The following is a 26,578-nucleotide window of genomic DNA, read 5'->3' as shown; positions in this document are numbered from 1 at the left end:
TCAATGTAGCTATTAGAAAAAGGGACCTGAGCCTTGTGAATTCAATGAATTGAACAACAAGCCACTATGAATCAAGCACCACCAGAGAGAATAGGTTAATTTACCTTGACCCTTTCATACTGCTTGTCCAGGTCCAGTTTTGCGGTCTTCTCTGTAGCCTGTCTGCCAGTGTCATTATCTGTAGTCTGGAGAGCGTTTCCATTGTTTCCATTGGGGTCATCATCCTCTCCCAGAATGTTCTTGGCTGAGGTCTCCGATGGCAAAGGCATGTTCCCGTTCTGTTTGCCCATATGGTCTGTCTGATCGACCCCCATCCCTTTCTCATTCCCTATGTTGTTGATCCAGTCCAGCAGACCCTCGATCTTGTTCTTGCTCTCCTCAAGCTGCTCAACAACAGCCTCCTAAACAGGTAGAAAATAGCGAGTTACATGATGTTGGCTAAATTATATGATTAATTAGATAAATATACATTTTGTACATATATATTTTATTTTAATAAGTAAGCAATCATCAAGCTGAATAACATAAATCATTTTATGTGTCTTTAAGCGGATCTATCTTTTCCTGTAAATTACCTACAATAGAAAGTTTAACTGTCATGATTCAGATTTGCACCGAGTCATGGTATATGGATAATGTTGATGCATGAAAAATGTAATATGTTTTCCAACCTTCTCAGTCTCCTGTTTGATAGCAGCAGTCACAGACTTCTCCACGTCTTTCCTTGACTCCTCGGCCCGTTGGTTGATGAGTTTGACCTTGCTCTTGGCGTCCTCCAGCTTGCTCTCAATGGCAGCGATCTGATCTGGGGTCAGCTTAGACCGGTTCTCATCCAGGAACGTCTTGGTGCTGCTGATGACCTCATTCAAGGCACTGCCATTGGTCAGGATGTCTTTCTGCAAGGCCTGGACATTTCATATTTGACACACAGAGACACAGATGCAGACACAGGCACAGAAAGCATGATAACAGAAATGTTAGGTGATAAATTAGTGAACCCATCAAACAAGATTCAGTATAATAGCAATACATGTGTAACACAATGTGCATAATTGTGTATACAATAAATGTGTAGCAATGACATCATACTTAAAATAAAATAATGTAGCCATACATTCTATAGTTCATTTATTAGATAACCAACATTTCGTCAACAAGCTACTGTACTGTACCTGATGCTCTTTCTGGACCTGCTGCAGGTCTTCCACACTCTCTACACTCTTGGCCTGCTGCTGCTGGCCTATCAGACAGTTCTCTGTATTGGTCAGGTTGTCACACAGCTCCTGCAACTTGTCTGAGAACTCCTTCTGTTTCTCCACCAAGCACTGCACACACCAGAGAGCAATGTTACAATGTTACACTCCTCCCAACAGCATACACTACATAGTACGCATGAATCATACTGGACGTTCGTAGATAGTCAACCCCTGATGACAATGGTCTGAGTATGCTGTAAACATGCTAGCCACTCAACAGGCCAGCAGTCTGACATGGTAAAGAAAGAGGACGGGTTCAGTAGAGAGCAATTGGACATTTGTTCACAAGTGTGTTAGTGCTGAGGTTGGTTGAGAAAAACGTTCCCACACTGAAGATGCCTTTGGAGTTTGTCCTCTGGAGTTTAGAGTTTAAAGGTGTGTTGAAGCCTGTGAAACGTAAACACGACCAGGAGAAAGGTTAGCGTGTGGTCAAGCAATGGTCTTGTTGGTGTTAAATGAAACATGCAAGAGACTAACTTCTCATTAAAACACATTCAAAACACATCCTTAGAAATCTGTCTTAATGAATTCTAGTGACATTATTATTTTATATATATTCTAAAATATATATCATGACGATAATTAGTTTATGTAGCTATAAAATACACACACAGCCACACTTCACTTCAACCAATACATTTTCATAGTTTGCTCAACAAACTGAAATCGACTCTTTCCAAGGTGCAATGGCCCTAAGCCCAGTCATTTGGGTCCAAACCTTCTGCTGACTCTCATTCTCGCTGATCTCCAGTTGGAGTTGAAGGGTGCGTCTCTGATTGGCCACCCTCTCCATCAGATCCTTAATTGCCCTCTGGGTGGCGCTGAGAGACTTGAGGAGGTGCCTGCTCTGGGCCGGGCTCAGGAACTGGGCATGCTCTGAGATAAAGTACTGGATGTCAAACGCAGTGTCCTCCAGATGCCTCTGGGTCCCTGACACATTAGTCACCATGTCCTAGAAACACAGACAGGGGTCATGAAGGGGGCTGAACCAATCAACACAACTCATTGGATGTATAAATGTAAACCATAATATATTGTGTCATTGGTTAATTCTAGGGAAAAACTACAAACTTTTAATTTCGTTTCATATAACCTTTAATGCTGTGTATTTTATTCATATGTACTTAAAATACACTACTGTAGGTGAATAAGGAACATAAGGAGAATTAGGTATGAAAAGATACCTTATTATTCTGGATCATTTCTTTCACTGTGTCCACGTCATATGTGTTCAGGATGTCGAGGTTGCAGGCCCTCTCAGAGTTGTCATGAATACAGCCTGATAGTTGATCAAGGGTACTGAGGAGCTCCTGGTATGTTGACTCCAAATTGGCCTGAAAAACACAGGTTCATACAATGAGGATTCATTTCATTTACTTTGTATTTACTGCAGTTCAGTAACATAATTTCCTAGATCACAACAATGAGAAACAAACACTGACCTTTCCTTTATCAATAGCCTGCGTTAGAACATAATTCCTTTCTGCAGACATTTGGCAAACGTCTGCAAATGCTGGCTGCAATTCTCGAAAGGCTGAAGCCAGATCTTGGTGGATATGCGTGGGAATGAGTTCATTAGCAGACTTTAACAGCTGCTTGGCTATGTCCAGATCTCTGGTTAGAAAGCTAGCCAGTGTAGACAGATGTGCTTCCAACAACTAAAAACAGAAGTGGGTGAATGTTGAGACAGATGCTCATGCAAGGAGGGGACACTCAGAAACAGAGAGAAAAATGTAAGTGGCTAGAAAGTACTGAAGGTGCCACATTCTTTCAGGGATGCATTGTTATTATAATGTATTCCCACCCTTTCTATGGTGCATTTAAGTGTGATACAAACCTGAGATTCCTCCAGCTGACTGTGTAACTCCTCCATGTTGTTACTCAGAGAGCCCTGCTTGGATGACAACTCGTTCCTGATCTCCACTAGAACATCTGCATGATCCTGAAGTCTACCAACACACTCCAGATAATCCTGGGTGGAGTACTGTTGCAGAAAATACATCAAATACATAATATATATGAATCACTTTAAATAAATACATGTCAAATACATGAGTAGTAGTTATTTTATATGCATTTAAATGAGTTTCGAACATAAAACTTACCCTGACCGTAGGTTGAACTGCTTCAGCATTGCCTGTGTCTGAAATGGTTTCAACCTCAGTAGATTGATATAGGTCAAGACCTTCCATGGGTTCTGCCACGGCACCTTCAGCCTCATCGGACGAGCCCTCCTCCTGGATGATCTCCAGGTTGCGTGGCCTGTCCTCATCAGGAGCACCCCCCAGAATACTGCTCAAGGCTCCAATCACATCTCTGAGCATGGCAGGGTCTTGGCTTGAGGATACACTTTGAAGAACCTGCTGAAACTGAATCTGGGTCATATCAGATGGAGGTGTTTCTTCATGGGGTGGTTTCCCTCCATCCAGACTAGTTTTACCTGAACGGAGAGCCTCATGCGTCAACAGATCCCTGAGGAGATCTGGACTACTACTTTTCACAAGCCCAGGAGCTGCATCTGTCTCACCACCAAAATCACCAGAAACTCTTCCATGGGACTGTGGATTGTCCTGTATCAGGTTGATGATGCCCTCCAATGCTTGGTTCTCAGCCTTTTGTAATTCATCGACATCTGCCCCCTCCACTCTCATTCTCACCAGCTCACCTATACCAGACCTTAGAGCACTATAGATGGCCGACGCAGGTGGTGGGACACTATCAGGTGTCATGAAGTCTGGTTGAACATCAACTGTCATCAGATGGGTATGATTCTCATCACCAACGCATAGATTCTGCCTATTTCCATCCTGTGTAAGATCTGACCCCAGGCCAGGCTCTTTACCCTTTACCAGATGCTGTGAGGTAATTTCTGATGTTGAGGGGGTATTGGAGGAAGAGTCTGGTTGAACAATAGCAGCCATCGGCTGGGGATGATTCTCAACTGCACCACATTTATCTTGTTTAACAACTGATCTCATACCTGGCTCTGTTGCCTTTAATGGATACCCTGGGAACATGTCTGATGCTGATGACGAACTTGTATCTGGCAACTTCTCAGACACAACTGAGTTACATTTGTCAGTACCTGTCTGTCCTGTCTGTGATGACTTGGACACAGTGGGTGAATCAGCTTGATCAGTAATCTGTGAGACACTACCATCAGATGAATCTTCTTGTCTCCCTGAGGATGGTTTGCTGTCATCACCCCTGCTTGATTCAACCCTGTCATCAGCTTTAGCGTTAACATTAGCGTTTGAATTTGACAGATGTTTATCAGTCAGTGTCAGATCAGGGCTCATTCTGCTAGATATTACTTTAGTGGGAGCAGTTTCTAACTGCTCTTGATCACCGATATCATAGCTGTCATTATTGTCACAGCGTGTTTCTATTATCGGTACACTGGATACAAAAGCTAAATCAGAGGAGTTAGTCAACTGCACTGGAGTCTTTTTTTTACCTGTGGGCTCACTCTGACTGTACCCGCTCTGAGAGGATGTAGGCTTGATATCCCCATCTGACTTCACTAGTGGTTGCTGAGGTGGCACAGTGCTAAACGATGGAAGTCCATCACTGTTCATTACCATTTTATCCACATTGACACCCATGACTGCGGACGCTGTGCTTGTTACATCGCTAGACAAATCTCTCAGTGATGAGCTATCTATTCTCTGATCTGACTCCTTGACTAGCTGGCTAGCTGGCGGCGGAACTGCGTTCAACACATTCTCCATTTTCCTTTCATCAGACAACAGATCACTATGTGATGAGCAGGACACGCCCGAGTCACTCTGAACAGGACTGGCAGTCTGGTTCCCCACTATCTCACGGTATCCTGCTCCCAGCTGCCCATCACCTGGAGTGAAGCCGATTGCCTCACAGGACAGATCCGTGTCTCTCCTCAGAGAACTGTTACCATCTTCCTCTGTCTGTCTCACCTCTTTAGCCTGGGCCTGAGGAGCTCCGCTATCTCCACTATCGCTCAAACTGAAAGAGTTTGATCTGTTTGACAACGTGTCATTGTGGATGGAATTTCTAGACCCAGGGACCATTTCTGACAGTGGACTGGTAGGGGCCTGTGAAGAACCATCTTCCCTTAATGAATATGATGTGTCAGGTTGATGGATGACACGTTCCCCTGTTACCTGATCTGACAGGATAGGTGATAGGATCTGTCTACATACCCCATGACTAATGGTGAACGAAGGTAGTAAGGACTTCTGGGAATCGCAGTTCTGTTCTCTGTTTCCTTCTGCATCCACATCTTCCCCTGCATGTCTATTCCTATTCTCTTTACCTTCTTCCCCATTGACATCCTTATCAGGGGCGTCAAGAACCAAAACTGCCACCTTTTTGTCTGTTTGATGTTGACGTATATTCTCAGCCTCGTTGTTGTCTATGAGGCCCAGACTCTGGGAATAAGAAATGCTGTGCACGCAGTTTCTATCAGGGTCGATGATTGCGTTGTGTACTGGGTCTGAGTGAAGGATCTTTTCAGCCAAATCATCATCAATCAACCCTGAATCCAGCGCTTCATTTACACGAATAGTGCATCCAGACTTGGAGTCATATACACCACCCAACAGGCTCTGCTGTTCCATGATCTGCAGGGCTATCTGGGAGGATATGGAGCCTCTAGACACAGCTTCTTTCAGGGTTGCCACTGTGCTTCTCTCATCCCCTAAAACCTCTCCCTTGTGGAGCTGCAATGCCAGCACTTCTAACACAGTCTCCTCATCCACAAGGCCCTTATCAAGAGCTGCATCAAGGTCATAGCGTTTCCCAGAGATGATGTCCAAAATACCACCCTCCTCTAGTTGGGCTCTGAGAAGGTGGATCGCAAAGCCTCTCTCATCTTCATTGTCCCATGCTTCTTCCTCAGTGCATGGAACCTCTGTGGATGTGTCAAGGGTGTCTGCCAATAAAGTGGACAATGGAGATGATTCAGATTTTGGGTTCTTGTCTGTCTCACAGCCAGGTGTCATTGGATTTGTGGGGCGTTGTGGGGAATCTTGTGCACCCGGTGGCATGTTCAGGCCGGTGTCTTTCACTGAGCACAAAGTAGAGCTTTTCAATATGGGTTGTGTGGCTGAACCTCCATTGAAAGTCCCTTTAGGTTGATTATCTAAAGCAACATCTGTTTCTGAATCAATTTTAATTAATGTTGGGATTGTGCGCATTGTGTTTTTCTGATCGATTCTGTCAGGCAAAACACAAATTTCAGACGCATGCTGCCTGGTATTTTTTTCAGAGTCAATAGATATGGATGATTCGTCTGTGAAACTGTGCACCATCTCCCTTTTGGAATGTTCTACATTATTTTCAGAGCTAGAATATTCCTTTTCTGCTGGCATGCTTTTGGAATTCTGCGCAGCTGAGGGGAAACTTGTGTCTGTGTCATTCACCGAGCACAATCTTTGGTGGGTTGACCTTTCCAAAAGGATTTGGGTGGCTGACCCTTCATTGAAAGTCTCTTTTGGTTGATTATCTGAAGAGGAGGTTTTTAAATCAAACGCCAATGGTTTTGGGCTTGTGTTATTAGTGTTCTTTAGATAGATGCTATCACACAAAACACTTCTTTCAGAATCAGGCTGTCTGGTATCATTTTCAGAGCTAGATGATTTATCTGTAAAACCTTGTACTAGCGCCATCTTGGAGTCCTGTACACATGAGGGCAAGCTAATATCTGTGTCATTTACAGAGCATGATCTAGGAGTTCTGCTTTTCAAAATGGTTTGTGTGGCTGAACCTCCATTTAAAGTCTCTGTTGGTATATCTGAAGCTGTATGTGAGGTTTCTACATCAATGTCAAAGGGTACTAGACTTGTGTTTGTCCTCTTCTTTTTTTTCTTCTTCTTAAAAACACTTGCTTCAGAATCCACTGAGCAGGATCTAGGAGTTGAGCTTGCCAAAATGGTTTGTGTGGGTGATCCTCCATTGGCTGTCTCTTTTGGTTGATTATCTGAAGCTATTTCAGAGGTTTCTAAATTCATTTCAATTAGTGCTAGGCTTGTACTGGTAGAACTAACCTCTACAGATGCTTCCACTGTGAGGCCTTGTGCCACTGTCCTTCTGGAATCCTTGGCACCTGATGACAGGCTCATGTCTGTGTCATTCACTAAGCACAATCTAGGAGGAGCTGAGTTTTCCAATACAGTTTGTGTGGCTGGAACGGCATTGACAGTCTCTTTTGGTTGATGATCTGAAGCTATTTCTGAAGTTTCTACATCAATTTCAAATGACAATGGGCTTGTGCCCTGTCTGTTCTTTTGATAAATGCTATTAGACAAAACATTGGCTTTAGAATCATATTGTCCGGCATTAATTTCAGAATGAACAGCTACAGATGCTTCCTCTGTGACACGTTGTGCTAGCAAGCTCATGTCTTTGCCACTCACTAAGCATGATTTAGTAGAGGATGAGCTTTCTGACATGGCTCGTGAGGCCGATTCTCCTTTTGGTTGATTATATAAAGCTATATCTGAGGTTTCTAAACCAATTTCAACGGATGATGGGCTTGCGTTCTTTTGATAAATTCCATCAGACAAAACACTTGTATCAGAATCATGCTGTCTGGTATTCTTATTAGAGCCAGATAACTCTTCTGTGAAATCTTGCGCTAGCATCCTTTTTCCAACCTGTGCACCTGAGAGCAAGCTCAGGTCTGTGACATTTACCGAGCACGATTTGGGAGAGGTTTGTGTGGCTGAAATTCCATTGAAAGTCTCTTTTGGTTGATTATCTGAGGTTTCTACATCAATTCCAATGGGATTAAAACATACTGTGTTATTTTGATAGATGCTTATTTCAGAATCCGGCTGTGTGGTGTTGTTTACACAGTCAATAGCTGAAGCAGACTCCTCTGTTCCATCTTGGGCTAGCACCATAAACACATTATTAGAAAAGGCTTTATTGTCAGATTGATTATAATTTGACTTATCCTCCCTGAAGAAACTGGAAGCATGATGGTCTTTCATTGTTCCATCTGTTTCCTCGTTAATGTGCAAATATCCAAAATCCTCAGTATTGCTTTCAAACGAGATCTCTGAATCTTCAGAAATATCTTCTTTCAAAGAAATATCCACAAAAGTGGCCTTACCAAGTGCAGTGTTTTGTAGCTGGTTTTCAGATGTCTCTACTGAAATGTTAACTAAAAGTTCAGCCATTTTAGTCAACTGTCCATCGAATATTAAAAGCCTTTGTCCGGATTTTGGATCCATGTAACTATTCATCATGAGGTATGAGATAAATAACTGTTTTGCCTCGATGGGAGATGGGGCATTTATGGTCTCATCATCAATCTCAATATCATCTGTGGGGCGATGGGATCCTCCAATCTGAAGCTCCCTCAACATCAGCCAGCTAGAAAATCTATCATTAAGGTCATCAACATCAGGAAAAACATCTGGTATTTCAATGGTTTTCAACACCTCTGCTGTATGTGTGTCAATGAAACCATTTTGAGTAGCAGAGTTAATATCCATTACCTCTGAGTCTTCTGCTATGTAAAGGGCAGCTATCTTCTGTCTATTGCTGAGCAGTTTGAATGCGAGCTGATTGGTGATGATTTCATGCTGCAGAGAGGTAGACACGGTCAAGATTTCACCAGAGTGAGGCCATAAAAGTCCCATGAACCCCTTCTGTTTCTCCAGCACCAACAGTGCACTGCTAGAGCTCATCAAATCACACTGAACAGCCTCATCCACCGATAGCCTTTTGCCATTCTGAGGGTTCACTATGCCTCCATTTTGGGCCTGCTGGCTCAGTATCCCAGTGGCAGTGCCTTGATCGATCAAGCCTTCTGACAGGGCTTCCTCTACGGTGAGCTTACGGCCCGTTTTGGGGTTGAAGATACCACCTGCAAACAGCTGAGCCCCCAGGAGCCTCATCGTGGTCTGTCTGTCAATCAAGCCCTCATGAACTGCACTAAATACACTAATCTCCCTCCCAGATGTCAACTCCATGTTTCCATTGTGGCTTTTCTTCACCGGCAGCAGTCGCAGTCCAGTCTCCACATCAGCCACGCTCCTCTGCACCAGCTGAGTGAGCGAGACCTTCTCTGCCGTGCTGGGGTTGATCAGGTCCTTCCATGTGTCCTGTCTTTCCAAGAGCTTGACGTACAGAGGGGCAGGGATCAGGCCAAACTGAAAGGCCCTCTCCAGGGTCAGTATATCGCCCGTGTAGGACACCCTCAACCCACCTGTAGCCAGCTGGATCTCTATAACCTTCATGGCCAGGGGCTCAGAGATGGCCCCCTCTCTAACCGCTGCTATCACAGGGAGAGGTTCTGAGGAGAACGCTGGGCTCAGGATACACTGGTTGGCTTCGTTGAGCTCTCTGAGCTGCTTCCAGGTGGGCTCGTCAATGAGGTTGTGATGTAAAGCATCGTCCAGCTCCAGACACATCCTTAACTGAGGCAGAACGAGGCCAGAGGTGATGAGCTGAGCCTCCAGGAGACAGAGCCCAGTGTTATGGTCGATCAGGCCGCTCTGAACAGAGCTAAACACAGAGTAGACCTCTACACTTCCAACTTCGAGTACCCCCTCAATGGTCTGAAACGCCTGTGGAAAAATAAATTAAGCATGAGCAGACATATTCAACAACAAATTGTAAAATCCAAAATGTTATGATACAAATCATATAGTTGATTTATTATTGACAAATTGTCATAATTTATACTGTATTCCAAAGAAAGGTGAAACATTTACTCACCCCTCAGACAAGCATGTGAATGTTAACAGTTCATATGCAAAAGTGCAAGGCTGTGTCAGTGTGATTCAACAGCAAGAAGAAGTAGACACACTAAAGGCTGGCATGCATCTGGGAACAGAATACTCAGTATCTTGCGAAACAAGAGAGCAAGTTAGACACAACACAACAAGGCTGTTATATTTGGTTGTTGGTGACCACCTGTAAGAATGAAAAGGAGATCACCAAAGCTTGGTTTCAATGATGGCTGTGAAAAGTCAGAATGAGACTGGGTGACATGAAACACTCATGCTCCTAGAAATAGAAGCATGTTTACAGCATACTCAGTTTCATTGGGTTTTAAAGAAAACCCTACTTTTCCTTCTCTTGAGAAACCTACTTTCCCGTACAAGTCAACATAGTGTTTTTAAGATGACAATGAATGTGGCACAAGAGAAAACCTATCACACCATGCCAGAGTCCATTATGGGAAAAAGGGTTAGTCATGCAGTTGAACAGTAGGTGGCACTTGTGCATAATTTCTCACACCACACTGTAAACTCCCATCCAGTGGTTCAGAGATTAAGTCCAGTATCTAACCTGCTCGGTAGATGGCGTCTGATCAGAACACTGCTGGGAGAGATCACTGTAGGCCTGGTGGAGGGATTTCAGCTGCTCCTTGGCTTCCTGCTTCTCACCCTCAGTCATTCTGCAACTCAGGACATCAGAGGCATTTTAGTTCTCTTATCATAATCATATCATTAAATAATTTAAGGCATACAAAATATAATTTCAATAATTTACAGTGCAGAGAGACATGAACAAAAGTCAGCCTTAAAAACCTCACTATCATATGTTATGATAATTCAACTCACTTGTCACTGTGTTTAGTTAGCATCAGCTGTGTAGTTCTCAGTGCTTCTGCAATTTGCTCCTTCTTTGTTACCATTTCTTCCATTGAAACCTGAAATAACAATGGGTATACCTTATACATCTTACTGTTTATTCTGATCACTCGATATGCCACTTTGTAGCATCATATTTGTCACAATAATATACACTGACTTTTCACAGAAAGTATCTGAGTTGGGTTTGTGCTATATATTAAACTCAGATATCCAGTTCCTGATTTTCATTCATTTGATTTGCACAGAAATATTTATTTGATTTGTTTTTATTTTCTTATCATATAGTTATCACTTAAAATAACTAGTGCCTAGAGTTTTTCCTGACTACATAAACCTGACCAGGAGAAACCAGGTCAAAGCAAGTCCGACTGGGGCGCAGACTTTTTCCTCGCAGGTCAAATGTTCATGAAAAACTCACCCTGATCATAAGATCATTTTCTAAGGAAAACTGGACCCACAATGTAATGCTTTTCAATTTAAAGACAATTTAATAATTGTATGCAGAAAAATGGCTTTTCATTTAAATCCATATAAAAAGTGTTAATGGTGCAAAATGTTCAGTCCTTGCATATTAAATAGAATAACATGTTCAAGGAGTAGGGGGTATTTATAATCATGTTATATTGAAATACTAGAATGCTTATGTAACTGTGTCATCTTTGTTTATATCGTGAGTTATGGGTATAATTACAAAGGCCCTGAGGAGTGACAAGGACGACAGAGACCATGGGCTAATGATTCAAACTTGGGGAAAATAACTTTCTGCTCATATTCAGATGTAAGGGATTGACCCAAACTTATGTCACATATTTGTAATAGGGTAAAGAAATAATTAGAGAGTATCAAAAGCATTGTCTTTATTAGAACTAGGCACATACAGTAACAATGAAAGGTTGTGCGACTTTTTGATTTTATTGCATATTCTTGAAAATGAGCACAACCATCAGTATATAAAATGCTCTTTTTGCATGACAGGTTATACACACATAATTGTGGGCATAATGATATACTGTATAAAATGACAATATGCAAACAACAAATATACAGGAAATTAAACCGTAAAGTAACAGTAAATGCATGTTTGCACACAGTATTTACCTGGGGCTTACTAGAGGCCTCTGTGCTGGCTTTACCATCTTTGCTCTGGCCAGGTTTCACACTGGACATCCAACCTAACAGCTTGCTAACTTTATCACCATGCTCTTTCTTCTCCTCATCAACAGATCTCTAGGATTTGAGGAAAGAATTTCAAAAAGGCGGTTAGGATCAGAGTTTTTAAATCAGGAAATGAAGTTGTGCAGACATTCAACAACAGATAAACCTCTAAGGAGACCCCCAGCCATATTTCTGACCTCTATTTGGACAATGAACAGTTTAAGCTTACAACATACAAATCAGTGTTTGATTTATGAAGTTTATTGCCATGTGGATCATGATGTTTACGTGTTATGACAGTTGGCGATAAAAAAACTGTAATTGTTTATCATTGACTTTACACATCATGCTAAAAGCATAATTCATCCCTGATTTAATGAACTCCATATTCATAATTTAATTAACATGCATATAATTCCAAGTCAAATAAAATTCACACGTAATTAATTATTTCTTATTTTAAGTGTAGAACATTTCATTCCAAGAACTTGATTAAGTCAGGCTTTGCTGTGTCAATCAAATATTCTGTTTTCCCTATTTACAAGCCATGGAGAACCAAATACTGTTCACTCAAATGTGACGATAGGTCCATAAATATTGGAAAGACGACTTAGCCCCAACACTAAGAACCTTTGTCGTCTCCAGTAGCCTGAGCCCGGTGTGGCCGTCATAGACACCCTTTTCCAGGGCATCCATGAATGAGATTTTCCTCTTCGTCTTTGGGCAGGTGAGGCTTCTGGGGTAAGACTTCTCATCTTTCAGGAATAAGGCAGTGGCTTTGTCAACCAGGAAACTCTGAACAGCCTCATCCAGTGAGATTCTATCATGAGTCTCTGGGTTGATCAGTCCTCCAGTCAGGAGCTGGAATTCCAGGCATCGAAGACCCACGTCTTTGGGGAACAGGTTCTCCTGAATGGCCTGAGCTACACTCAAGGTCTTTGCTGTCTGGGGATGGATGATGCCATAGTAGGCTTGCTCACACTGTTGGAGCTGGCGGGCAAACGTCTCGTCTAGGAGACCTCTTCGCAGAGCCTCGGTGACTGTGGCTTTCTCCCCAGAAGCAGGGTCACAGATGCCCCCGGTGCAAGCCTGGGCCTCCAGCAGCCTCAGTGCAGTGAGTCTATCGATAAGGCTCTGCTGATGTCCCTGGAGAATGGTCACCCTTCTCTTCTGAGTGACATCCCACAGACCAGCCAACGGGCTGTTAGCGTCCGGAACAACTACCATTCTCGAAAGGATAAGGTCTGCCAGCTCGTAGACGCTAATGAGCCCACTCCGATAACTTACCAGTTCTGACATTTCAAGGAACTTCCGATCTAAGGCAGTTTCGATGCAAAGCTGCCGTCCACTTTTGAGATCTGTGATGACGTGTAAAGGGCTTTCGTTGACATCGACAGTGGACTTTTCCTGCCATTCACTGTCCTGCTGAGACAGAAACAGGTAGGTCAACTTATCGATGTGGTTGCCCTTAAAGGCTTGGTATGTGGACATTTCCATACCAGAAGCACTGCTGATGACTGATACTCTGTGACAACTGGAGAAGGATAAACTGGAGAGATTCTTCTCACCAAAAGGCAGGAGATAGACACCACCATCTGTGTCATACAAACAAGTTTTCAGCAGTTCACAGTAGTAGGCCTTCTGTCCTGAATCAGGTTTGTGGAAGCCTTTGGGGTTGCTGACTGGGTCGTACAGACTCTGTAGGGTAGCTTTGTTCAAAAGACCCTGATCAAGAGCCATGTTAAGGGGCACCCTAACACCAATCACTGGGTGAACTAATCCTCCAGTAGCTATCTGGGCCTCAATGATCTTCTTTCCTTTGAGCCTGTCAACAATCCTTTCCTCCATGGCCTGAAATACAGACAGTGTTTTACTGCCATGGACATAACCAGTGGCTGCTTTTTCAGCATCCATCAGTTTGTCTTTCAGATCTAACCCAACAACGCCGTTCTCCAGAGCAGCTTGAACCGAGAGAGTTTGTCCAGTTAAAGGATCTATAACACAGCCAGTTGCAGCCTGTGCCTCCATATACTCAATAGCATATGTCTTAGCTAAAAGGCCTTTCTCTGCAGCCTCCGAGAAGGATATCTTTTTCTTGCTCGACTCCAAGTAGATTCCGGCAATAGCAGTGGGTTTGCCGATGAACTGAACGAGTGATGCTTGGACCTCTTCTAATGTGACAATGCCAGTTTCTAATTTCTGCAAGGTTTCTCTATCCAAAAACTTGGTTTTGATCAACTTCCTGATACTGATACTGCCTCTGGGTCCTTGGAGATTTGGGGAAAAAGGATGGGTTGTTGTCTCACTCTGCTTCAAACTACTTTCTTTTGACATAGAGGCAGAATGAGATGCTTTGGATGACATGTCTTTGACATTATATGAGCTTGTGTTAGTGGTGCTTGTAACATTTGGACTTTCCCCTGCCTGACCATCCAGAGACACTAACTTCTTTGTTATTGCCATCGCTTCCGTTTTTTGACTTTGGTTCTTAGCAATCAAATTCTCAGACTGTTTTTGCTGGACTGTTGTAGCCTGCACAGTAGAATAATTTGTTTGATTCTGTAAAGTGCTTTGATTGCTGACAATTTCCATTTTGCCTCTCTTCACTCTTTGCAGTTTTCCCAGTACTTTGTCTTTCTCCGCTGTTGCTATCTGTTGGCATAAGATGTGAATAATCATTAGATATAGAAAATACCTTGAGATCATTTATCCTTGCTTATTGAGTGAAGGAAATGAGCTCAATAAATGAAATATCATTACTATTATTATTAATTTGTCATACAAATACGCATTTCAATTGTGTCTTGTTTATTTTTTACAAATACTATGCAAGTTTTTGATGAATGTAAAAAAATATATCATAGTCATGGATATATACCTCTGAGGACACTTTTATTTTGATAAGCTCCTCCTCCAGATTGCGGTTTGCCTCTTCATATGATGACACCATTTTCTGTGTTAACAAAAGCTCAGTCTTCAGTTTGGTAACTTCATTGTCTTTGTCACACTTATGATTGGTATGACTTGTAGTCTCCACTTCCTTTAGAGTCCTACGTTCAGTCTTAATCGTGACCTCCAGCTTCAAGACCTTTTCCTGAAGACCTCTGACCTCCTTAGCATAGGAAACAACCTGCTCGTTGAGGGATCTTGCTTCCTTTTCCTTTATTCCTAGTTTCTGCTCACTGTCTGTCAACATTTGTTTGATCTTTGTGATCTCTTTTGAATTTTCCTTCTGAACGTTTTGCAGCTGAGTAATGCTAGAGTTAAGTTGTATTTTCTCTCTATCTAATTGAGCAATTTGAGATTTTGCTTTCAGCAGGTCATGGCTAATAGTGGTTCTCTCATTTTGTACTTGCTCCATTTTAATACAAACCTTGTCTAATTGTTGTTGAGCTTCCTGCTTTAATTTCAAAGTGCTCTCATTGAATGTTTTGGTTTGACTTGTAGTCTCCACTTCCTTTACAGTCCTATGTTCAGTCTTAATCGTGACCTCCAGCTTCAATACTTTTTCTTGAAGACCTCTGACCTCCTTGCCATAGGAAACAACCTGCTCGTTGAGGGATCTTGCTTCCTTTTCCTTTACTCTTAGTTTCTGCTCACTGTCTGTCAACATGTGTTTGAGCTTTGTGACCTCTTTTGAGTTTTCCTTATGAATGTTTTTCAGCTGAGTAATGCTAGAGTTAAGTTGTATTTTCTCTGTTTCTAATTGAGCAATTTGAGATTTTGCTTTCATCAGGTCATGGCTAATAGTAGTTCTCTCATTTTTCACTTGATCCATTTTAATACGTAGCTCATTTATTTGTTGTAGATCATCCTGCTTTAACTTTAAAGTGCTCTCATTTAACGTTTTCAACTGTGTAATTTCTTGCTGGAAAAACTTGGTGTTATTCTCTGCTAATTCTGTACTGTGTGAATGTTCTCTGGATTTCTGCTCCAATTCCAGTTTGATATGAGACTCCTGCAATGCATGCATTTGACTCGTTTCCATCTGCACTAACTGCAGCTGTCTCTCATATCCCTGCTTTTGCAGTTCAAGTTTGCTTTTCAAGTCCTCCAGCATCCCCTTACAGTTCTCAAGTTGGTGTTCCAGCTTCTGGGACCTTAGCTGCAGGGCTGAACTTTCCGTTTGCTTTCGCTTGACCTCCTTTTTGGCTTGTTCCAGCTGTCCCTTGAGAATGGTGAGATCAGATGCCAACGAAAGGGTTTTCTCTTTGGCTACACTTCTCTCCCTCTGAAGGACATTGATTTCCTGTTTGAAACTTGATGAAGATTTGTCAGAGCTGGCAGTGATTTCTTTTATTGTCAGCATACTCTTCTGAAGATCTGCCTCAGACCTTTTGACTTTAGACTGGCTGATTTTCCCTTCCTGGGTCACTTTAATTAATTCTTCTTTTGTTCTTCTCAGGGCAGAACTCATATCCACGAGTTCTGCTTCCAAAGTAACCCATTTTTGGTGAGAAATTATCTTGTCCTTTTGAAGGGCACTAGTATCCTGCTTCATATTCACTGTATTTTCCTCCAGCATCCGCTGACAGTTCTCAAGTTGGATTTCTAGCTTCTGGGACTTCAGCAGCAGGGCTGAACATTCCGTTTGCTTTCGCTTGACCTCCTCTTCGGCTTCTTCTAGCTTTGCTTTGAGCATGGTGAGGTCAGATGCCAACGAAAGGGTTCTCTCTTGGGCTGCGCTTCTCTCCCTCTGAAGGACAGTCATTTCCTGTTTGAAACTTGATGAGGATTTGTCAAAGCTGGCAGTGATTTCTTTCATTTTCAACCTACTCTTCTGAAGATCTGCTTCAAACTCTTTCACTTTAGACTGGCTGATTTTCCCTTCCTGGGTCACTTTAATTAATTCATCTTTTGTTCTTCTCAGGGCAGAACTCATCTCCACGAGTTCTGCTTCCAAAGTAACCCATTTTTGGTGAGCCTTTGTCTTGTCCTTTTGAAGGGCACTAGATTCCTGCTTCATATTCAATGTCTTTTCCTCCAGCATCCGCTGACAGTTCTCAAGTTGGTCTTCCAGCTTCTGGGACTTCAGCTGCAGGGCAGAACTTTCCGTTTGCTTTCGCTTGACCTCTTCTTCGGCTTCTTCCAGCTTTCCCTTGAGCATGGTGAGGTCCGATGCCAACGAAAGGGTTTTCTCTTGGGCTATACATCTCTCCCTCTGAAGGACATTGATTTCCTGTTTGAAAGTTGATGAGGATTTGTCAAAGCTGGCGGTGATTTCTTTCATTTTCAACCTACTCTTCTGAAGATCTGCCTCGAACTCTTTGACTTTAGACTGGCTGATCTTCCCTTCATGGGTCACTTTAAATAATTCATCTTTTGTTCTTCTCAGGGCAGAATTCCTTTCTTCGAGTTCTGCTTCCAAGGTAACCAGTTTTTGGTCAGCTACTGTCTGGTGCTTTTGAAGGGCACTAGTTTCCTGCTTCACATTCAGAGTATTATCCTCCAGCATCTGCTTACAGTTCTCAAGTTGGTCTTCCAGCTTCTGGGACTTCAGCTGCAGCGCTAAACTTTCCATTTGCGTTCGCTTGGACTCCTTTTGGGCTTGTTCCAGCTTTCCCTTGAGCATGGTGAGTTCAGATGCCAACGAAAGGCTTTTCTCTTGGGCTGCGCTTCTCTCCCTCTGAAGAACAGTGATTTCCTGTTTGAAACTTGATGAGGATTTGTCAGAGCTGGCAGTGATTTCTTTCATTTTCAACTTACTCTTCTGAAGATCTGCCTCAAGCTCTTTGACTTTAGACTGGCTGATTTTCCCTTCCTGGGTCACTTTAATTAATTCATCTTTTGTTCTTCTCAGGGCAGAACTCATCTCCTTGAGTTCTGCTCCCAAAGTAACCAGTTTTTGGTGAGCCATTGTCTTGTCCTTTTGAAGGGCACTAGTTTCCTGCTTCACATTCAGAGTATTATCCTCCAGCATCCGCTGACAGTTCTCAAGTTGGTCTTCCAGCTTCTGGGACTTCAGCTGGAGTGCTGAACTTTCCGTTTGCTTTTGCTTTACCACCTCTTCGGCTTCTTCCAGCTTTCCCTGGAGCATGGTGAGGTCAGATGCCAATGAAAGGGTTTTCTCTTGGGCTGCGCTTCTCTCCCTCTGAAGAACAGTGATTTCCTGTTTGAAACTTGATGAGGATTTGTCAGAGCTGGCAGTGATTTCTTTCATTTTCAACTTACTCTTCTGAAGATCTGCTTCAAGCTCTTTGACTTTAGACTGGCTGATTTTCCCTTCCTGGGTCACTTTAATTAATTCATCTTTTGTTCTTCTCAGGGCAGAACTCATCTCCTTGAGTTCTGCTCCCAAAGTAACCAGTTTTTGGTGAGCCATTGTCTTGTCCTTTTGAAGGGCACTAGTTTCCTGCTTCACATTCACTGTCTTTTCCTCCAGCATCCGCTGACAGTTCTCAAGTTGATCTTCCAGCTTCTGGGACCTCAGCTGGAGTGCTGAACTTTCCGTTTGCTTTCGCTTTACCTCCTCTTCGGCTTCTTCCAGCTTTCCCTTGAGCATGGTGAGGTCAGATGCCAATGAAAGGGTTTTCTCTTGGGCTGCGCTTCTCTCCCTCTGAAGAACAGTGATTTCCTGTTTGAAACTTGATGAGGATTTGTCAGAGCTGGCAGTGATTTCTTTCATTTTCAACTTACTCTTCTGAAGATCTGCTTCAAGCTCTTTGACTTTAGACTGGCTGATTTTCCCTTCCTGGGTCACTTTAATTAATTCATCTTTTGTTCTTCTCAGGGCAGAACTCATCTCCTTGAGTTCTGCTCCCAAAGTAACCAGTTTTTGGTGAGCCATTGTCTTGTCCTGTTGAAGGGCACTAGTTTCCTGCTTCACATTCACTGTCTTCTCCTCCAGCATCCGCTGACAGTTCTCAAGTTGATCTTCCAGCTTCTGGGACCTCAGCTGGAGTGCTGAACTTTCCGTTTGCTTTCGCTTTACCTCCTCTTCGGCTTCTTCCAGCTTTCCCTTGAGCATGGTGAGGTCAGATTCCAATGAAAGGGTTTTCTCTTGGGCTGCGCTTCTCTCCCTCTGAAGAACAGTGATTTCCTGTTTGAAACTTGATGAGGATCTGTCAGAGCTGGCAGTGATTTCTTTCACTTTCAACTTAGTCTTCTGAAGATCTGCCTCAAACTCTTTGACTTTAGACTGGCTGATTTTCCCTTCCTGGGTCACTTTAATTAATTCATCTTTTGTTCTTCTCAGGGCAGAACTCATCTCCTTGAGTTCTGCTACCAAAGTAACCAGTTTTTGGTCAGCCATTGTCTTGTCCTTATGAATGGCACTGGTTTCTAGCTTCATATTCAATGTCTTTTCCTCCAGCATCCGCTGACAGTTCTCAAGTTGGTCTTCCAGTTTCTGGGACTTCAGCTGCAGGGCTGAACATTCCATTTGCTTTCGCTTGACCTCCTCTTCGGCTTCTTCCAGCTTTCCTTTCAGCATGGTGAGGTCAGACGCCAACGAAAGGCTTTTCTCTTGGGCTGCGCTTCTCTCCCTCTGAAGGACATTGATTTCCTGTTTGAAAGTTGATGAGGATTTGTCAGAACTGGCAGTGATTTCTTTCATTTTCAACCTACTCTTCTGAAGGTCTGCTTCAAACATTTTGATTTTAGACTGGCTGATTTTCCCTTCCTGGGTCACTTTAATTAACTCATCTTTTGTTCTTCTCAGGGCAGAATTCCTCTCCTCAAGTTCTGCTACCAAGGTAACCAGTTTTTGGTCAGCCATTGCCTTGTTCTTTTGAAGGGCACTATTTTCCTGCTTCATATTCACTGTCTTTTCCTCCAGCATCTGCTTACAGTTCTCAAGTTCGTCCTCTAGCTTCTGGGATCTCACCTGAAGTGCTGAACTTTCCGTTTGCTTTCGCTTGACCTCCTGTTGGGCTTGTTCCAGCTTTCCCTGGAGCATGGTGAGATCAGACACCAACGAAAGGGTTTTCTCTTGGGCTGCGCTTCTCTCCCTCTGAAGGACATTGATTTCCTGTTTGAAAGTTGATGAGGATTTGTCAGAACTGGCAGTGATTTCTTTCATTTTCAACATACTCTTCTGAAGGTCTGCTTCAAACATTTTGATTTTAGACTGGCTGATTTTCCCTTCCTGGGCCACTTTAATTAATTCATCTTTCGTTCTTCTCAGGGCAGAATTCCTCTCCTCAAGTTCTGCTTCCAAGGTAACCAGTTTTTGGTCAGCCAATGCCTTGTCCTTTTGAAGGGCATTATTTTCCTGCTTCATATTCACTGTCTTTTCCTCCAGCATCTGCTTACAGTTCTCAAGTTCGTCCTCTAGCTTCCGGGATCTCACCTGGAGCGCTGAACTTTCCGTTTGCTTTCGCTTGACCTCCTGTTGGGCTTGTTCCAGCTTTCCCTGGAACATGGTGAGATCAGACACCAACGAAAGGGTTTTCTCTTGGGCTGCGCTTCTCTCCCTCTGAAGGACATTGATTTCCTGTTTGAAAGTTGATGAGGATTTGTCAGAACTGGCAGTGATTTCTTTCATTTTCAACATACTCTTCTGAAGGTCTGCTTCAAACATTTTGATTTTAGACTGGCTGATTTTCCCTTCCTGGGTCACTTTAATTAATTCATCTTTTGTTCTTCTCAGGGCAGAATTCCTCTCCTCAAGTTCTGTTACCAAGGTAACCAGTTTTTGGCCAGCCATTGCCTTGTCCTTTTGAAGGGCACTATTTTCCTGCTTCATATTCACTGTCTTTTCCTCCAGCATCTGCTTACAGTTCTCAAGTTCGTCCTCTAGCTTCTGGGACCTCAGTTGGAGTGCTGAACTTTCCGTTTGCTTTCGCTTGACCTCTTTTTGGGCTTGTTCCAGCTTTCCCTGGAGCATGGTGAGCTCAGACACCAACGAAAGGGCTTTCTCTTTGGCTGCGCTTCTCTCCCTCTGAAGGACAGTGATTTCCTGTTTGAAAGTTGATGAGGATTTGTCAGAGCTGGCAGTGATTTCTTTCATTTTCAACATACTCTTCTGAAGGTCTGCCTCAAACATTTTGATTTTAGTCTGGCTGATTTTCCCTTCCTGGGTCACTTTAATTAATTCATCTTTTGTTCTTCTCAGGGCAGAATTCCTCTCCTCAAGTTCTGCTTCCAAGGTAACCAGCTTTTGGTCAGCCATTGCCTTGTCCTTTTGAATGGCACTATTTTCCTGCTTCATATTCACTGTCTTTTCCTCCAGCATCTGCTTACAGTTCTCAAGTTCGTCCTCTAGCTTCTGGGACCTCAGCTGGAGTGCTGAACTTTCCGTTTGCTTTCGCTTTACCTCCTTTTGGGCTTGATCCAGCTTTCCCTGGAGTATGGTGAGATCAGACACCAATGAAAGGGTTTTCTCTTGGGCTGCACTTCTCTCCCTTTGAAGGACAGTGATTTCCTGTTTGAAAGTTGATGAGGATTTGTCAGAGCTGGCAGTGATTTCTTTCATTTTCAACATACTCTTCTGAAGGTCTGTTTCAAACATTTTGATTTTAGACTGGCTGATTTTCCCTTCCTGGGTCACTTTAATTAATTCATCTTTTGTTCTTCTCAGGGCAGAATCCCTCTCCTCAAGTTCTGCTTCCAAGGTAACCAGTTTTTGGTCAGCCATTGCCTTGTCCTTTTGAAGGGCACTATTTTCCTGCTTCATAGTCACTGTCTTTTCCTCCAGCATCTGCTTACAGTTCTCAAGTTCGTCCTCTAGCTTCTGGGACCTCAGCTGGAGTGCTGAACTTTCTGTTTGCTTGCGCTTGACCTCCTTTTGGGCTTGTTCCAGCTTTCCCTTGAGCATGGTAAGGTCAGATGCCAACGAAAGGGTTTTCTCTTGGGCTGCGTTTCTCTCCCTCTGAAGAACATTGATTTCCTGTTTGAAAGTTGATGAGGATTTGTCAGAGCTGGCGGTGATTTCTTTTATTGTCAGCATACTCTTCTGAAGATCTGCCTCAAACTTTTTGACTTTAGACTGGCTGATTTTCCATTCCTGGGTCACTTTAATTAATTCATCTTTTGTTCTTCTCAGGGCAGAATCCCTCTCCTCAAGTTCTGCTTCCAAGGTAACCAGTTTTAGGTCAGCCATTGCCTTGTCCTTTTGAAGGGCACTATTTTCCTGCTTCATATTCACTGTCTTTTCCTCCAGCATCTGCTTACAGTTCTCAAGTTCATCTTCTAGCTTCTGGGACCTCAGCTGGAGTGCTGAACTTTCCGTTTGCTTGCGCTTGACCTCCTTTTGGGCTTGTTCCAGCTTTCCCTTGAGCATGGTGAGGTCAGATGCCAACGAAAGGGTTTTCTCTTGGGCTGCGTTTTTCTCCCTCAGAAGAACATTGATTTCCTGTTTGAAACTTGATGAGGATTTGTCAGAGCTGGCGGTGATTTCTTTTATTGTCAGCATACTCTTCTGAAGATCTGCCTCAAACTTTTTGACTTTAGACTGGCTGATTTTCCCTTCCTGGGTCACTTTAATTAATTCATCTTTTGTTCTTCTCAGGGCAGAATTCCTCTCCTCGAGTTCTGCTTCCAAGGTAACCCGTTTTTGGTCAGCCATTGCCTTGTCCTGTTGAAGGGCACTAGTTTCCTGCTTCATATTAACTGTCTTTTCCTCCAGCATCCGCTGACAGTTCTCAAGTTGATCTTCCAGCTTCTGGGACCTCAGCTGGAGTGCTGAACATTCCGTTTGCTTTCGCTTGACCTCCTTTTGGGCTTCTTCCAGCTTTCCCTTGAGCACGGTGAGGTCAGACGCCAATGAAAGGGTTTTCTCTTGGGCTGCGCTTCTCTCCCTCTGAAGAACAGTGATTTCCTGTTTGAAACTTGATGAGGATTTGTCAGAGCTGGCGGTGATTTCTTTTATTGTCAGCATACTCTTCTGAAGATCTGCCTCAAACTTTTTGACTTTAGACTGGCTGATTTTCCCTTCCTGGGTCACTTTAATTAATTCATCTTTCGTTCTTCTCAGGGCAGAATTCCTCTCCTCGAGTTCTGCTTCCAAGGTAACCAGTTTTTGGTCAGCCATTGCCTTGTCCTTTTGAAGGGCACTATTTTCCTGCTTCATATTCACTGTCTTTTCCTCCAGCATCCGCTGACAGTTCTCAAGTTGATCTTCCAGCTTCTGGGACCTCAGCTGGAGTGCTGAACATTCCGTTTGCTTTCGCTTTACCTCCTTTTCGGCTTCTTCCAGCTTTCCCTTGAGCACGGTGAAGTCAGATGCCAATGAAAGGGTTTTCTCTTGGGCTGCACTTCTCTCCCTCTGAAGAACATTGATTTCCTGTTTGAAAGTTGATGAGGATTTGTCAGAGCTGGCGGTGATTTCTTTTATTGTCAGCATACTCTTCTGAAGATCTGCCTCAAACTTTTTGACTTTAGACTGGCTGATTTTCCCTTCCTGGGTCACTTTAATTAACTCATCTTTCGTTCTTCTCAGGGCAGAATTCCTCTCCTCGAGGTCTGCTTCCAAGGTAACCCGCTTTTGGTCAGCCATTGTCTTGTCCTGTTGAAGGGCACTAGTTACCTGCTTCATATTCACTGTCTTTTCTTCCAGCATTTGCTGACAGTTCTCAAGTTGGTCTTCCAGCTTCTGGAACCTCAGCTGGAGTGCTGAACTTTCCGTTTGCTTTTGCTTGCTCTCCTGTTGAGCTTGTTCCAGCTTTCCCTGGAGCATGGTGAGATCAGACACCAATGAAATGATTTTCTCTTGGGCTGCGCTTCTCTCCCTCTGAAGGACAGTGATTTCCTGTTTGAAACTTGATGAGGATTTGTTTGAGTCGGCAATGATTTCTTTCATTTTCAACCTACTCTTCTGAAGATCTGCCTCGAACTCTTTGACTTTAGACTGGCTGATTTTCCCTTCCTGGGTCACATTAATTAATTCATAGTTTGTTTTTCTCAGGGCAGAATTCAACTCCTCAAGTTCTGCTTCCAAGGTAACCATTTTCTGGTCAGCTATTGTCTTGTCCTTTTGAAGGGCACTAGTTTCCTGCTTCATATTCATTGTAATTTCCTCCAGCATCTGCTGACCATTCTTAAGTTGGTCTTCCAGCTTCTGAGACTTCAGCAGCAGGGCTGAACTTTCCGTTTGCTTTCGCTTGACCTCCTCTTGGGATTGTTCAAACTTTGCCTTGAGCATGGTGAGGTCAAATTCCAATGAATTGATTTTCTCTTGGGCTGCGCTTCTCTCCCTCTGAAGAACAGTGATTTCCTGTTTGAAACTTGATGAGGATTTGTCAGAGCTGGCAGTGATTTCTTTCATTATCAACCTACTCTTCTGAAGATCTGCCTCGAACTCTTTGACTTTAGACTGGCTGATTTTCACTTCCTGGGTCACTTGAATTAATTCATCTTTTGTTCTTCTCAGGGCAGAACTCATATCTTCTAGTTTTGCTTCCAAGGTAACCAGTTTTTGGTGAGTCATTGTCTTGTCCTTTTGAAGGGCACTAGTTTCCTGCTTCATTTTCACTGTCATTTCCTCCACCATCCGCTGACAGTTCTCAAGTTGGTCTTTCAGCATCTGTGACCTTAGCTGCAGGGCTGAACTTTCTGTTAGCTTTTGTTTGACTTCCTTTTGGGCTTCTTCCAGCTTTCCCCTGAGCATGGTGAGATCAGATGCCAACAAAATGGTTTTCTCTTGGGCTGCGCTTCTCTCCCTCTGAAGGACATTGATTTCCTGTTTGAAAGTTGATGAGGATTTGTCAGAACTGGCAGTGATTTCTTTTATTGTCAACCTACTCTTCTGAAGAGCTTCCTCAAACTCTTTGACTTTAGACTGGTTGATTGTCCCTTCCTGGGTTACTTTAATTAATTCATCTTTTGTGCTTCTCAGGGCAGACCTCATTTCCTCGAGTTCTGCTTTCAAGGTAACCAGTTTATGGTCAGCCATTGTCTTGTCTCTTTGAAGGGCAATGATTTCCTGTTTCATACTGGCTGTCATTATTTCAGAACTGCCAGTGATTCCTTTCATATTCTGCTTGCATTGCAAAAGCTCCCCCTCCAATGCCTTTACTTTAGCCAGATACCTCTGGCCCTCATTTGACTCATTCTGCAGCTCTGCCATTGCCTTCTTCAGTTTGATGTTCAGATCATTCACTTCACCCTTTTGCTCTTGGACTTTGTTATTGGCCAAATTCCTCTCAGTGCCAACAGAGCTAAGCTCAGACTTCAGATTCATGATTTCCTTCTCATAGTTGTTGAGGTTCAAGCTGATAGCTTTGTTTTTCTGCTGGAGTTCAGCTGTTCTTTTCACCTCCTCGTTGTAGTCCCTCAGTTTGATCTGAAGCTCGTGGGACATCTGAGATTTCTTCAGAAGCTCCTCCTCAATGACTTTCAACTGAGATTTGGTGCCATCCACCTGAGACTTTAATATGTTGATTTGCTGGTCTTTGATTTCAGTTTCCATGGTGATCTTCTCGAGTTGAGCTCTCATCTTCTGCATGTTGACTTCCATCTCCATGTTGACCTTCTTAAGTTCATCTACTTTTTTCTGCAGTTGCACAACCACCATTCCACCTTTCTGAAGTTCTGCTTCCAGGTTTTTAGATTTGAGTTGTACATCCTGTTCAGATCTTGTCTTTATGTTGGATTCTTCCTTGGTTTTTTGAAGCTGTTGTTTCCAGTTCTCACTCTCACTTTTCAATGATTTTACCTTTTGTTCAGAGAATGATTTTTCTCGTTGTAATGACTCCACACTGACCTTAAGACTTATGACCTCATTGTCTAATGACACATTCATTCTCGTCAGTTCATTGATCTTGAACATCAACTGGTCTGCCTCAGCCTGTTTGGAGGCCAGCTCTTCCTCTAAACATTGCATCTTGTGACTACTCTCCTGTTCCCTGGAGTTCCTCTGGAGCAGTTTTCCTTGGTTGAGCTTTAACTGTTTTTTCAGGCCTTCAACCTCTGTCATGTGGAAAATAACTTTCTGCTCCAGTAAAGACTTATCCTTCTGGAGAGATTTGATTTGCTCTTGAAAGACATGGATTGATTTTCTCAGCTCTGAAGATTCCTGTCTGAGCTCCTCTGACTTTTGTCTCATGCTGCTTCTATCCGATTCCATGTCCAGCTGAAGTTTCTTCAACCTGGTATTGGCATCGTCCAAAAGATCTTTGAATTGTTGCGCTTTTTCCTCTGCTATCTTTTTATGCACCAGCACAGAGTTCAGCTCTGACTTAAGCGTCTTGATTTCGGTCTCGGCTGTTTTCCTCGCCATGGCCAGCTCCTGTTTCTGTTGCAGGACTTCTGCCTCCACCTCTGCATGGATCGTCTGGATGCTGTTGGTGGAAGAGGAATGTTGCATCCTCTGCAGTGTGCGATTGCGCTCCTCAAGATCCTGAACGTCGCTGTTCTTCCTCTTCAAGTGGTCCTCCAGTTTCTTCCGGGCCAGGGTGCTCTCCTCGATGTTCATCTTCAGCATACGAAGACTCTCCTCAAGAGTAGACCGTTTGGCCTCTGACTGCTGGACCAGCTGTCGTGCGTTACTTAACTCTTGCTCAATGGCTGCTTTGCCCTTCACAACCATGTCTAGTTCTGCACAGTACTGCTGAGCCTCATTCTCGGCCTTAGACTTCTGGAGGGTAAGGTCCTCTATGGTACTTTTTTGCGTCTTTACCTCTCTCTGTAGACCGG

The 26,578-nt window shown here is 43.3% G+C and overlaps 2 protein-coding genes across 2 annotated transcripts in view; both read right to left on the bottom strand.

Moving 5' to 3' along the window:
• The window catches only part of LOC115153423 (dystonin), a 195,299-nt gene that overhangs the window by 70,124 nt on the left and 98,597 nt on the right, over window positions 1-26,578 (bottom strand). The window contains exons 36-46 of the mRNA XM_029698858.1: window positions 11,948-12,076; window positions 10,817-10,905; window positions 10,542-10,650; window positions 3,362-9,814; window positions 3,094-3,240; window positions 2,699-2,914; window positions 2,441-2,590; window positions 1,975-2,208; window positions 1,173-1,325; window positions 672-905; window positions 105-401 (exon numbers count right to left, since the gene is read on the bottom strand). Of these exons, the coding sequence (XP_029554718.1) occupies window positions 105-401; window positions 672-905; window positions 1,173-1,325; window positions 1,975-2,208; window positions 2,441-2,590; window positions 2,699-2,914; window positions 3,094-3,240; window positions 3,362-9,814; window positions 10,542-10,650; window positions 10,817-10,905; window positions 11,948-12,076 (8,211 nt within the window). The remainder of the gene's footprint in view (window positions 1-104; window positions 402-671; window positions 906-1,172; window positions 1,326-1,974; window positions 2,209-2,440; window positions 2,591-2,698; window positions 2,915-3,093; window positions 3,241-3,361; window positions 9,815-10,541; window positions 10,651-10,816; window positions 10,906-11,947; window positions 12,077-26,578) is intronic.
• On the bottom strand, window positions 12,111-26,555 carry LOC115153424 (plectin-like). The gene is made up of 3 exons (XM_029698859.1): window positions 24,604-26,555; window positions 14,883-23,673; window positions 12,111-14,656 (listed from the first exon to the last, which is right to left on the bottom strand). Exons 1-3 carry the CDS (start codon window positions 26,469-26,471, stop codon window positions 12,575-12,577), a joined length of 12,741 nt encoding a protein of 4,246 aa, XP_029554719.1. The 5' UTR covers window positions 26,472-26,555; the 3' UTR covers window positions 12,111-12,574.

Source organism: Salmo trutta, chromosome 18 (genome assembly GCF_901001165.1).
Source record: "Salmo trutta chromosome 18, fSalTru1.1, whole genome shotgun sequence".
In the NCBI taxonomy this organism is placed as follows: domain Eukaryota; kingdom Metazoa; phylum Chordata; class Actinopteri; order Salmoniformes; family Salmonidae; genus Salmo; species Salmo trutta.
This window is presented reverse-complemented; position numbering and strand designations above follow the sequence as displayed.

Excerpts from the sequence above, each read along its gene's own strand:
- LOC115153424 (XM_029698859.1), bottom strand. The coding sequence starts at position 26,471 with ATGGTTGTGAAGGGCAAAGCAGCCATTGAGCAAGAGTTAAGTAACGCA. Across the intron at positions 23,674-24,603 it reads GAAATCAATGTCCTTCAGAG|GGAGAGAAGCGCAGCCCAAG; the intron begins GGAGAGAAGCGC and ends TGTCCTTCAGAG. Across the intron at positions 14,657-14,882 it reads AAATAAAAGTGTCCTCAGAG|ATAGCAACAGCGGAGAAAGA; the intron begins GTATATATCCAT and ends TTATGCCAACAG.